The sequence below is a fragment of the Uncinocarpus reesii genome, genomic scaffold (assembly GCF_000003515.1).
Source record: "Uncinocarpus reesii 1704 scaffold_2 genomic scaffold, whole genome shotgun sequence".
Taxonomy (NCBI): Eukaryota; Fungi; Ascomycota; class Eurotiomycetes; order Onygenales; family Onygenaceae; genus Uncinocarpus; species Uncinocarpus reesii.
Window position 1 is genome coordinate 3,131,757 of NW_003052499.1, and position 11,335 is coordinate 3,143,091.

The 11,335-nt window shown below is 46.6% G+C and overlaps 4 protein-coding genes across 4 annotated transcripts in view; 2 read left to right on the forward strand and 2 right to left on the reverse strand.

The window, feature by feature from the left end:
- Positions 1–1,370, reverse strand: part of UREG_04040 (uncharacterized protein) — a gene marked incomplete at both ends in the record, with an annotated part of 1,599 nt that extends 229 nt beyond the window's left edge. Inside the window, 4 exons of the mRNA XM_002544477.1 lie at positions 6–337; positions 401–1,105; positions 1,169–1,248; positions 1,324–1,370. Of these exons, the coding sequence (XP_002544523.1) occupies positions 6–337; positions 401–1,105; positions 1,169–1,248; positions 1,324–1,370 (1,164 nt within the window). The remainder of the gene's footprint in view (positions 1–5; positions 338–400; positions 1,106–1,168; positions 1,249–1,323) is intronic.
- A 1,921-nt stretch (positions 1,371–3,291) lies between these two features.
- Positions 3,292–4,587, forward strand: UREG_04041 (uncharacterized protein; the record flags this gene model as incomplete). Its single annotated transcript, XM_002544478.1, has 1 exon — positions 3,292–4,587. One exon carries the CDS (start codon positions 3,292–3,294, stop codon positions 4,585–4,587), a length of 1,296 nt encoding a protein of 431 aa, XP_002544524.1.
- A 605-nt stretch (positions 4,588–5,192) lies between these two features.
- On the forward strand, positions 5,193–10,227 carry UREG_04042 (P-type ATPase; the record flags this gene model as incomplete). Its single annotated transcript, XM_002544479.1, has 19 exons — positions 5,193–5,264; positions 5,450–5,983; positions 6,038–6,391; positions 6,442–6,576; positions 6,774–6,811; positions 6,859–6,905; positions 6,954–7,303; positions 7,354–7,499; positions 7,715–8,018; positions 8,077–8,233; positions 8,284–8,616; positions 8,666–8,748; positions 8,796–8,930; positions 8,976–9,208; positions 9,259–9,382; positions 9,435–9,480; positions 9,534–9,684; positions 9,738–9,886; positions 9,941–10,227. 19 exons carry the CDS (start codon positions 5,193–5,195, stop codon positions 10,225–10,227), a joined length of 3,678 nt encoding a protein of 1,225 aa, XP_002544525.1.
- A 508-nt stretch (positions 10,228–10,735) lies between these two features.
- UREG_04043 (uncharacterized protein) lies at positions 10,736–10,979 on the reverse strand (the record flags this gene model as incomplete). The annotated part of the gene is made up of 2 exons (XM_002544480.1): positions 10,736–10,801; positions 10,890–10,979. 2 exons carry the CDS (start codon positions 10,977–10,979, stop codon positions 10,736–10,738), a joined length of 156 nt encoding a protein of 51 aa, XP_002544526.1.
- Positions 10,980–11,335: the final 356 nt, after the last annotated feature.

Sequence of the window (11,335 nt, forward strand, 5' to 3'; positions counted from 1 at the left end):
CATACCTCTTCGTCAGATTCATCGTCAATATCACCCGATCTTCGGTCATCGTCATCGTCATCATCATCCTCATCGTCATCATCGTCATCAAAATCGTCCTCTTCGAGAGCGTCATCGTACTCTTCAAATTGGATGGCCTCCCCGGTAAACCAGTCGATAGCACGAGGAATAAGCTTCTCTTTGATATCCTCACCCAATTGGTAATCAAGTTCCAAGCGCTCCTCAATATCATCGGCAACTTCTTCGTCATCGTCACGCGGGGGTTTAGGTGGCGAAAAGAAGTTGAAGAACGATTCCGTGGGTGCAGTGACTTTAACAATACGGGTTTGCTTCGTATCTATAATTTTCCGTCAGCTCAGCAAATGTCAAAAGAATGATAAATGGGTAATGTGTAACTTACTCTTGTTGCGCTGTTTTTTGCTTTCTATCCTGACAGTAAGATCTTTGCTCTCTTTCCAGTTGATTTTTTCACCCTCAGCATGACTGTAGATGAAGTCGCCACCGTAGCCACTCTCCTCTTGGTAGTAGTAAGTCTTAGAGATAGTTTTGTTGGAGAAGAACTCGTTTTCAGCAAATTCAAAGATGAGACGGAATCCTGGGCGGTCAAGGTACTCCATGCGGATGTCGATAAGGTGCTTAAGGGCCTCTTCGTCCCTATCTGTAATCATCTCGGCAAGAGAGATCTGATTCTTCATAGCAGATAACCAGAATTCAGGAATCCCGGCAATGGTAACGTCGCCAGACTCGTCCTTAGAGTCGTCGGCACTCTTGTCCTCATCTTGTTCTTCCTCGCTGGATTTTCCAGCTTCAACTTCTGCTTCGGTAGGTTCAGCTTGGCCGTTGACGATCGTCGAACGTTTCTCATAAAGTGGCTTGAATTTGGAGAAATATTTCTTTTCTAACTGTAAAACTTCTTCCTGGAATTGGGCCTCAAGCTTGGCGTGTTCCTTTTGAATTCCCTTGAGGCCGGCAACTCGACGACGAACATTGGCAGGGAGCGACTCGATGTAGCCGGAGGAGCGGCCGATGAGGGTACCAAGTTTTCCTTGAATCATGGAGACGAGTTTAGGGTTCTGCGCAAAGATAGATGCAGCAGTAAGATCCTCTAGATGCAGGTCAGAAATAATCTGCAACGGGTCAAGCTGTGAAGGCAGCGAAAAAAACTCACCTTCCTTGATGCTTGCAATATTAGGCTGTTGAGCACGCGAAGAAATCGGCGCAGCGGTGGCAGGTGTGTTCTGTGGAGTGCTGTAGAGCAAGGTCAAGCGGTCAGAAAAAGTGAATTCTTGAAGAATCGCGAACCAAGATGAATGGGTGACTTACGGGGCACCCATGAGATCCGCCTTCTTGTTTGGAATTGGTTCAGCCATCTTTGATTTTGTGCGTGATGAAGAACCCGGGGTATGTGGATGTTGGCGGTGGGTGTTGTGTTGGAGAAGAAGTGAGAAAACGCGATTCCCAGATTTGATTTTATATGTTCACGTTATCTCAGACTCAAATCCTTTGGTGGGCGACCTTTTTTTGTTGAGGCGGGCTTGGCACTGGCCCTCTGCCCCTCTTGTTGCGGATTAGCCTCAGCTCAAGTGGAAATGCAACACCTCTGAGCAAGATGTCCTAAGACTTGCCTGTGCAGTCGCAACTTGAACGGCTTCTCACAAAACTGCAGGTTGGACCTTCACTGCTTCCACTCTCCTGCGGCTTCCTTCTGGCAATCATTCTGATACTGTGTTTTCGTTCTTTGGGTACGGAGTACGTGTTTCATCTGTGAGTTCCAGCCAAAATTTGGCCACTCAGAACCTTCAATTGCTGCAGATTCTGCCTAGCCATTGGCCAGCTAAGCTTTTCGCCCGTGATTTGCTGGATCTGACTGATCTGATAATTAGCTAACTAATCATCGCATCCCCCAGATGTCTTCGAGCTCCGCGAAATCCTCTGTGAATGAGCACATGCATTCAGCTGGGCCATAATATCGTCAAGATTTCCTCTCCCTGCTTTAAAATGGCTGGCTTTCGCAAATTCTATGTCAACATGGGAACCGAAGCTTGCCTTCACCCGCCTCTCATACGAAATGGAAGATATCAAGCACCAACCTTTTCCACCAGATTAGTTAGCTCAGCTTCACATTGTCCTATGTTCCCTGTCCCAACTGGACTGTGACTGAATAGGGATTTGATTGATGATGCAACCAAGATCCTGTTTCTATACTTCTGGGAAGCTTTTACTAGTTTGCCTCTACGGGTTAATGAAGCGCCATTCTTTTCATGAGCCAATATAAGACAAGGTTCACGGTCTCTACGTTGGAAAGGGACCTTTTAATCGAATGCCCGGGTTTCTCTTGGTGCATCTATGGATTCTCGATGAATGCTGATACTTCCCTACGGCTCATTTGTGTATCAAAATACAAGGCTTTGAACCGAAGCCACATGCACGGTGGCATTTCTCTTGTGCTTCTCCTGGGCTGCATATTTTGTTTGATTGACTATGGCACTTGAACCCTGCCTAAAGCCACAAACATTGAGCTAGTATACCCTCGACCAAGCTAATACTGACAGGCTTCTCATATTGTTGCTCTAACCATTAGAGCGGAAGGGAACCTATATGCGTTTTGCTGTGGTACGCGAAAGCTACCACATTCCCTCTGGTAACCTAATGAGTTGTCAAGATAAGGGCATGGTTGAGTCATCGGGGGACCATATGGGCAACCACAATCGGTGTAGCCTGGGCCAATGGCAATGATTTTGGAATGTGATCTATAATGCGTCGCTAAAAATAAACAGAACAGGTGCGGTCTCTTCAGCCTGATGCCAGTGCTCTGAATTCTATTTCAACTGCATATGCTTGCTAGGCGTCCAAAGTATGACCGGTCGAACCACTCAATTGGAATTGCAGGGGAGTTGCAGGCCATTTCCCGCTGGCTTGGCGGGCTAGCCCTGCTAGCCTTAGCGCTCTCCCCTACTGGAGGGCAAATCGGGAGGATTGAGCTCATACTTCAACCTTATTACATTGTCCAATTATTTGATATGTGAAGCACATTAATATTTTCGCAACCGAAAAGGGCTGATAGGCATCTACGAAGCTGCTGATGAAAGCTGGAAGGCGCATCATGGGACTCAGCCTCTGGACAAAGTCGCGTCTTCTGCCTAGACTGAATGGCCTGAGTCGCAATCCATCGGTAGGGGAGACGATGGTCTATAAAAGGATGGGTCTTCACTCATTCATTATCGCTTTTCGCATTTAGCCACAGCTCCTTTATCGTGCATAATCCTTTCAGAGGGCAGTGATATGGGCATTATGCTGTCTGCAATTATCCTTGCCGTTATTCTCTCCTGCGCCCTTGCAGATGTTCAATACCCTAAAGGCCACCCATTCCTCACCGACACCCGTCGACCACGGACTGCCAACTACACTACCGTGTCCTTTGTCGACCCACACACGGGGATTCGTGAGCGCATTACGTACACTCTATCAGCTGCTCGAGATGTGCTATTCAATGACGATCTGAGCTTTGGCCCAGAGTCTCTTCTCCTTGACTGGGTTAATAACCGAACAGATCCGCAACCTGTTCGCAGAGGTCTTGGAGTGAGACCTTCCCGCGCATGGCCCACTGCAACTCTCGTATATAAATATGATTCGTGCGAGACGAGAGAATTACTACAGGGTGTTGTTGATACAGCAATAAAAGAGTGGCTCAAAGGCGCCCCATATCTTATTTTCAAAGAAATGCCGCCGAGCGCGCACGATCCCGAAAGCGAGGGCATCTTGACCATCACCAAACACGATCCGGAATCATATTGGTGCTGGTCAGTCGTTGCATGGGCTTGGGGTAAAAAGGGTAGGCGGATGAACCTACAGTGGTTGAGTGGGTCGGGTGGACGAAGTTGCGGGCAGGATCTCAGCACCGCTATTCATGAATTCGGCCACGCTCTGGGGTTGATGCATGAGCATCAGAGACCTGATAGGGAAGAACATATCACTATAGACTGCGCGAGCTATTCACCGTGGACGATCGATGGCTGTCCGGATCCGTCTTATCCTGCTTGTTGCACTGGAAGCACAGACAGATGCTGTGGCGATTGGCATAACTATGACATCGCCCCAAGCAGTCGATTCAATAAATATGGGGATTATGACTGCAAAAGCGTGATGCATTATAGTGCGAGCAGTGTTCTGAGAAGCAAGCCAGGATGTATTATCAGCCCCTCGACTACCCCGACACAGGGAGATTACGATGCTCTTTGTGATATTTATAGCACGGAATGCGCTCCTTGGAAGGGTATCAACTTTTGTCCGCCGAAGGAAAACGTGGAATGTGGGGTGTGCAATCCAGTTGCTGGCCTCAACAAGTGTGATATTAGCACATCTTGTATCTCCACAGGAGGGAAATTTCATTGCGCTTGCCGAGCCGGCTTCAAGGCGAATGCTGCAGGGAGCGATACCACAAAGCATTTCCGCCTGCCATGGGATAACTACCGGCATCTCGTTTTCGTCCCCGAAAATACTCAATGTAATACGCTGTGTGATAATCCTCATGGAATTTCTCCAGAGCTTTGCTCAGAAGTTGAATTAAAGGAGACCTGTCCAATCTAATTTAGGGATGTCGCAATAACTATTTTGGGTTGCGCAACCGGATCATTCAAGCGTGATGGAACCGCCATTATTTTTTAACAACAAGGCTCAGCGTTGCAGGTTATTTTATTTCTACGCTCTTTTTTCTTTCCATTGCTTTTGCGAATTTCATATGAGGGGAATTGCAGATATGGGGATAAGCAAGCACCAAGTTCTTGGCCAATCTTTATCGCTATTTTTATATTTCACTAGTTACACAGTTATCGGACCCTTTATAAGCTCTATTCGCCTCCGGCATAATGAATACTTCCTACAGGCCTTATTACCTATTCATATTCACTCCGTGCTCTGTGATATATAGATGCATGATAAGATAAGATGAAGCTAGATGCGGTCACGTGCTGATAAGATAACATAGTGCCAAGAGTCGGATTCCTGTCTGGGAAGCTTATCGATTCCTTGTGCCGTTCATGGAACACGGTGCTCGTGACGACACATCGCGTCTTCAGTCAACCTCATATTCAAAGCCGTTTTCTAGTGGAATGGAATCCGCATTTAGATAGCGCTTTTTGCGCTTTACATTTATTTATTCAGAAACCAAAACAGATCCGTTGTAAGCTCGAACAATGGATGAGCCAGACGATTACTCCTTAGCGGAAGACCATGATGAAGCTTACCATCATGCGCCTATACGTCGGGTTGGCTCGACCAGAAGCAGGTAGCTAAGTACGAAATTTACGAGGTCTTTGATCCCTGGTCTAACCTTTTTCCAGAAGCATGAGTATAGTATCGGACGTTGAAATGGCCCAAGACGAGGCAAGATCCATTGCATGGTGCAAGAGAGAGGGCGAGGGAACCTTCGAGGGCTAACCAACTCACGCAGGTTTATGCTGGCCCTGTGTCCGAAAGCGTTCCTTCCAGCATAGCTTCCTTCGTTCGCCGTCGTTCACGTCGCGACTCAACCGTTAGCTTCACGTATTTTCAGGAGAGCACGGAAACCCCCGATTGGATCGATGAGGAGGCCATAGTAGATGAAAGTGAGCTAGAAGATGGTTTCTTCGGAGACCAGGATATTGACATGGATATGCCAAGAAGCCCTTTAAGCCTTCTGGACGGCTCACGCTCAAGAAGCTCAGTAGAACACCCGCTCTTGCGACGAGAAACTTCTCGTCGAAGCGACTATACAGAGCCACCCTCGGGAGAGACTGTTAGCCAGAAGGTTTACATTGTCACTGAGGATTTGACTGCCGTAATTGCTGGGTTCTCTACAAGTATAACAGGCTTCACGATTTATGTCATCATATGCGTCTTAACAGGTGGCTTAGGCTATCTGGTGTTCAGATGGCTTCCTCGATGGCGCATTAAGCTGGTTGGATACCCTGAACCTCTGCATCGGTGCCAGTGGGTCGCAATCGAGGTGGGCAGCTGCTCCAAGTTAAGTATTTGGCCAAAACTCACGTTTTACTCATAGAACCAATGGGGCCAATTTACCGTCGAAGCTGTCGCAGACGTAAGATATGACCGCCCATTGTCCACGGTATTTGGAGCTTCCTGTAAAGAGATCGAGGCTCCCAACTTTGACGAAGATAATGATCCGGTATTGCCCTATCTCCGCTTCGTGGACTACCGTTATATCCGCTTCTGCTACCAACCCCTGGAAGATAAATTCATGCACACCGGCGATTGGAAAGATCCAAATTGGATTAATATTAAGTCTGTAAGAGAAGGATTAGATGCAGATGAAAGAGATAGTCGAGAGCAAGTATTTGGCCAAAATATCATTGATATCAAACAAAAGTCTATCCCCCAGATTATGATTGACGAAGTAAGTACATTTTCCGGTGCTTCAAGTTAACGTTGCTGAAAAGGATGCAGGCTTTCCATCCTTTTTATATATTTCAAGTTGCAAGTTTACTGCTTTGGTCGATGGATGAATACTATTACTATGCGGCGTGTATCTTTCTCATTTCAGTCTTCAGCATTGCGGCTACGACGATTGAAACGAAATCAGTATGTAGCGAATTCAACCTGATCTCTGAGGAAAGATGCTAAGTTCTTCAAGACAATGGACCGTTTGCGGGAAATATCGCTTTTTGAATGCGATGTAAGAGTTTTAAGAAGCGGGTTTTGTGAGCTTCCACTGGCGCCGTCTTGATTAACTACAGTAACTCCTCGTTCAAGTATCCTTGCTAACGTATGTTACTTAGGGAGACCAATTCCTTCAACTGAATTGGTTCCTGGGGATGTGTATGAAATCTCCGACCCCTCGCTAACACAGGTACCTTGCGATAGCCTATTACTGTCAGGAGACTGTATTGTTAATGAGAGCATGCTTACCGGTAGGTTTTCTATTTGCTTTATTCGCGAAATTGTCTGAACCAGAATAGGAGAATCTGTTCCGGTTTCCAAACTACCCGCTACAAATGATTCGCTTGCGTCTTTAAACCTGGATGCGCCATCTATCCCGCCTTCCGTTGCCCGCCATTTTCTATTTTGTGGTACTAGAATAATACGCGCGAGAAGGCCCCAGGACTTAGAAGTCGACGAAGCTGCCGCACTGGCTATGGTGGTAAGGACTGGTTTCAATACAACCAAAGGCGCTCTAGTCCGGTCGATGCTATTTCCCAAGCCATCTGGTTTCAAATTTTATAGAGATTCGTTCCGGTACATCTCAGTTATGGGAATGGTGGCTGGGTTGGGTTTCATAGCGTCGTTTGTGAATTTCATTCGCCTAGGGGTAAGTTGAACAGTAGTCCTGAATCGTTCATTATGACTGATGCTTGAAAGATCGCGTGGCATACTATTATCGTCCGAGCTTTGGATCTCATCACTATTGTGGTGCCGCCAGCTCTCCCTGCGACACTGACGATTGGAACGAATTTTGCTCTTTCGAGGCTAAAGAAACAGCAGATCTTTTGTATTAGTCCCCAGAGGTGAGAGACTTTGTATGCATCTCAAGTCCAACCATTAACATTCAGTAGAGTCAACGTTGCTGGGAAGCTTGACGTTGTCTGCTTCGACAAGACAGGGACCCTTACTGAAGACGGTCTTGACGTTCTAGGTGTCAGGCTCGTTAATCAAGATTTCAGGTCAGAGTTCGGATCTTGTCTAGTGCTATATCTGTGCTGACGATACTGGCGCATCATAGATTCAGTGACTTACTGGCAGACTCTCACGCAATCCTTCCGTATCCATTGTACGAGAGAGACCCGACCATTGATTATCATTCCAACGCTGCCATTCTTTACACGATGGCAACCTGCCACTCTTTGAAAATCGTCGATGGCGAACTAATAGGGGACCCGCTTGACGTGAAAATGTTTGAATTCACAAATTGGTCATATGAAGAAGGGAATCACAATTTTTCGGATGCTGACGAACTCGAAACTTATTCTCCGTCCATAGCACGCGCACCTCCAACTTTGACGCCTGGTGACCCCGAGGAGGGAACTGTACGTTGCCCATGTCAATTGCACCTTTTAACGTAACTAATAATGAATTTTTCCCCAGCACCTCCCAACCGAACTGGCCGTCATACGAACCTTCGAGTTCGTTTCGCAACTTCGGCGGTCCAGTGTCGTAGTGCGGGAACCTAGCAATACAGGGGTTACCGTGTTCGTGAAAGGGGCACCAGAATCCTTGAAAGATATCTGTGTCCTAAAATCTTGTCAGTGCTCCAAAATAGTAGATTTACCATGTTACTCACTGTTGTATTAGTACCTCCCGATTTTACCGAGCTTTTGAATTTTTATACTCATCGTGGGTATCGAGTAATTGCCTGCGCAACGAAGCATATTCCCAATCTCAGTGGCAATGGCGTTCTGAAAATCACCCGGTCAGAGGCTGAATCCGACCTGACTTTCATTGGCTTTATTGTGTTCGAAAATAAGCTCAAACCGAGCACCGCTGGTGTTATAAAAGAATTGTCCACTGCTGGAATCCGAAATGTCATGTGTACAGGTGATAATATCCTTACTGCGATAAGTGTCGCTCGCGAATCTGAGTTCATAGGTCAAGCCGCCCAGTGTTTTGTCCCGTACTTCGCTGAAGGTATGTAAATTGTCTCTTCGTCGCGATCTGTTGCTTAATATCTGCCTAGGAAATGCGTATGATCCAAGATCTCGTCTACGCTGGGAAAGTACAGACAATCCGGATTACCAGCTTGACGAGTATACTCTCACAGTAAGTCTCCTCTGGAATATTTCCACCTCAAATCTAACGGTGGCCAGCCACTTCCGCGCCCTACCACGCCTGACCTTTCAATTCCATATCATAATTATAATAAGATGAAGTACTCTATTGCGGTAACTGGAGACGTGTTCCGGTGGGTGGTGGACTATGGCTCCAAAGAGGTGTTGGATAAGGTAAATTGACCTTAATTATTTGAAACAATTGCTAAGATACCGTAGATGTTGGTTTACGGGCAAGTTTTTGCGCGCATGTCACCGGATGAGAAGCATGAGCTCGTCGAAAAGCTACAGTCCCTTGATTATGTTTGCGGATTCTGCGGAGATGGTGCCAACGATTGCGGGGCCTTAAAAGCAGCGGATGTCGGTATTTCACTGTCAGAGGCTGAGGCTTCCGTAGCTGCGCCGTTCACCAGCAGGATTTTCGATATATCGTGTGTCCCAAAACTTATAAGGTATGTGCCTGCCAGTTCAGATTATATTTGATGCTTATTGGTTGGTCTAGAGAAGGAAGAGCCGCACTTGTCACCAGCTTCTGTTGTTTCAAGTTTATGAGTCTTTATTCTGCCATTCAGTTTACCTCAGTAAGCTTTCTATACGCATCTGCTTCGAATCTCGGCGACTTTCAGGTAAGGGACCGAATAACAAACCAGTATGATAGGGACTTGCTAACGCTTACAGTTTCTTTATATCGACCTTGCTCTTATTTTACCCATCGCAATTTTTAGTGAGTTTTTCTATTTATTTTCCACGAGAGCAATCCTAATCGTTCTCGACTAGTGGGATGGATTGGACCTTACTCGAAACTTTGTCGAAAACGCCCTACTGCGAATCTTGTTTCTCGGAAGGTTTTGACGCCGCTTTTGGGTCAAATCGTGATATGTATCCTTGTCCAGCTTACGGCTTTCGAAACTGTTCAGGGCCAAGAATGGTACAGCCTTCAAAAACATAGTTTATTACCAGCAAGACTGACTTTTGATATAGGTATAAACCACCCAAGCTCAATTTAAAGGATACCAGCATAGAAAATTCGCAGAACACCGCGCTATTCTTGGTTTCTTGCTACCAGTACATATTCTCAGGGCTCGTATTAAGCGTTGGGCGGCCCTTCCGACAACCAATGACCTCAAATGGTAGGTTTGAACTAACGCGTTTGGTGTGTTCCTTCATAGCTAATTTCCTTGCAGTTCCGTTTGTTGTCACCATAATTGTAACTCTTCTAGTGTCGTCTTACATGCTTTTTCAACCTGCCGACTGGCTCTTTCGTTTGATGCAACTCACCTACATGTCGACTTCATTCAAGAATTGGCTTGTAGCGCTGGCAATTGGAGGATTTGGACTTGCCTATATTTCGGAGCGACACCTTTTCCCGGAATTCTCTCGGCTGATCGGCCGTATATACCGAGTGTGCCGTCCCGGAAAAAGAAAGCAGCGACGACGATACAAGGTGTTGTTGGAGGAGCAGATGACCTAGTTGACTAGACTTGAGCATCTCTGGATGATTTTGTAACATTTTGTATCATGTCTCCCTAATGTTCGTTTACGTTGGGACACAGTGTCATGCATGCAACTCCCAAGCATTCAATGTTGGCTAAAGGAAAGAAAAATAGCAAGTTTCCCTGTGATTTCATTTAAGTGCAGGGGGACAAGACCAGAGCTTCTCCCAGTCTGAAAGGATTACTTTTACCAGTTCATCGAACAACAAAAGCAAAAATGAAGCCGCAATATAAAACTTTCGTGATATTCGCAAAAAAGTAAAGCTCGATTGTATAAATCGTATTGATACACAAGATCGGCTAACAAAGCAACGCACAGGTTCAGATTTCCCATGCTCGCACCGGACCGAGTTAAACGACGTTGAGAGGTAATAGCAGAATAAAACTTCTTGCCGAGCTCCTTTCCCCTCTCAGTATATGCATATTTGGCGGAGTTCCACAACCAATCGAAAAAGACGACTTTCTATTAGGTTCAACAAGGCGTTTTCAGTGGTCCCATGGGTGCTTCCACCCCAGAAGGGCAGGGCCGTCTTTTTTCGCGCGATAAAACAGCTATGGCCATGGTTAGATGGGGTGGTAGGATTCGGGGGAAACGTCCCAGCGCCGGTTTCTATGCTAAAAAGGATGCGATTGAACATACGAAAAACCACATGCTAGCACCAAGGGCAGTTGCAGCGAACTTGTATAGTGGCCTGGCTGGCGGCACCTGGATTGGGTGTTTACCGGCCATTGTGCTCGGTGAATCGGCTCGGGTCCGCAGAGGATTCCTGGCGCCAAAGACATAGTTAGCACGGCGTAGTACTCAGGCGATAAAAAGCTCACAGCACAAACCTCAATTGATATGACCGGGGCCCAAGATGGCAATCTGATCTGTTCGAGTCAGCGAGACAGCGGTGATGTCGAATTCACGCCTGGTCAAAGGCGGCGGAGGGGATGAAGGTTTCGCCGGGCTGACTCAGCGTGTAGTTGGACGGGCATGGATGAGCTTCATCGGCTGAAGCTCGTCTTCCAGCAACTACATTTCAACCTTCTAAAGCATTTGTTTTCTATTGAGGCCTATAAATAGCACGCAGGCCATTTCGCCGA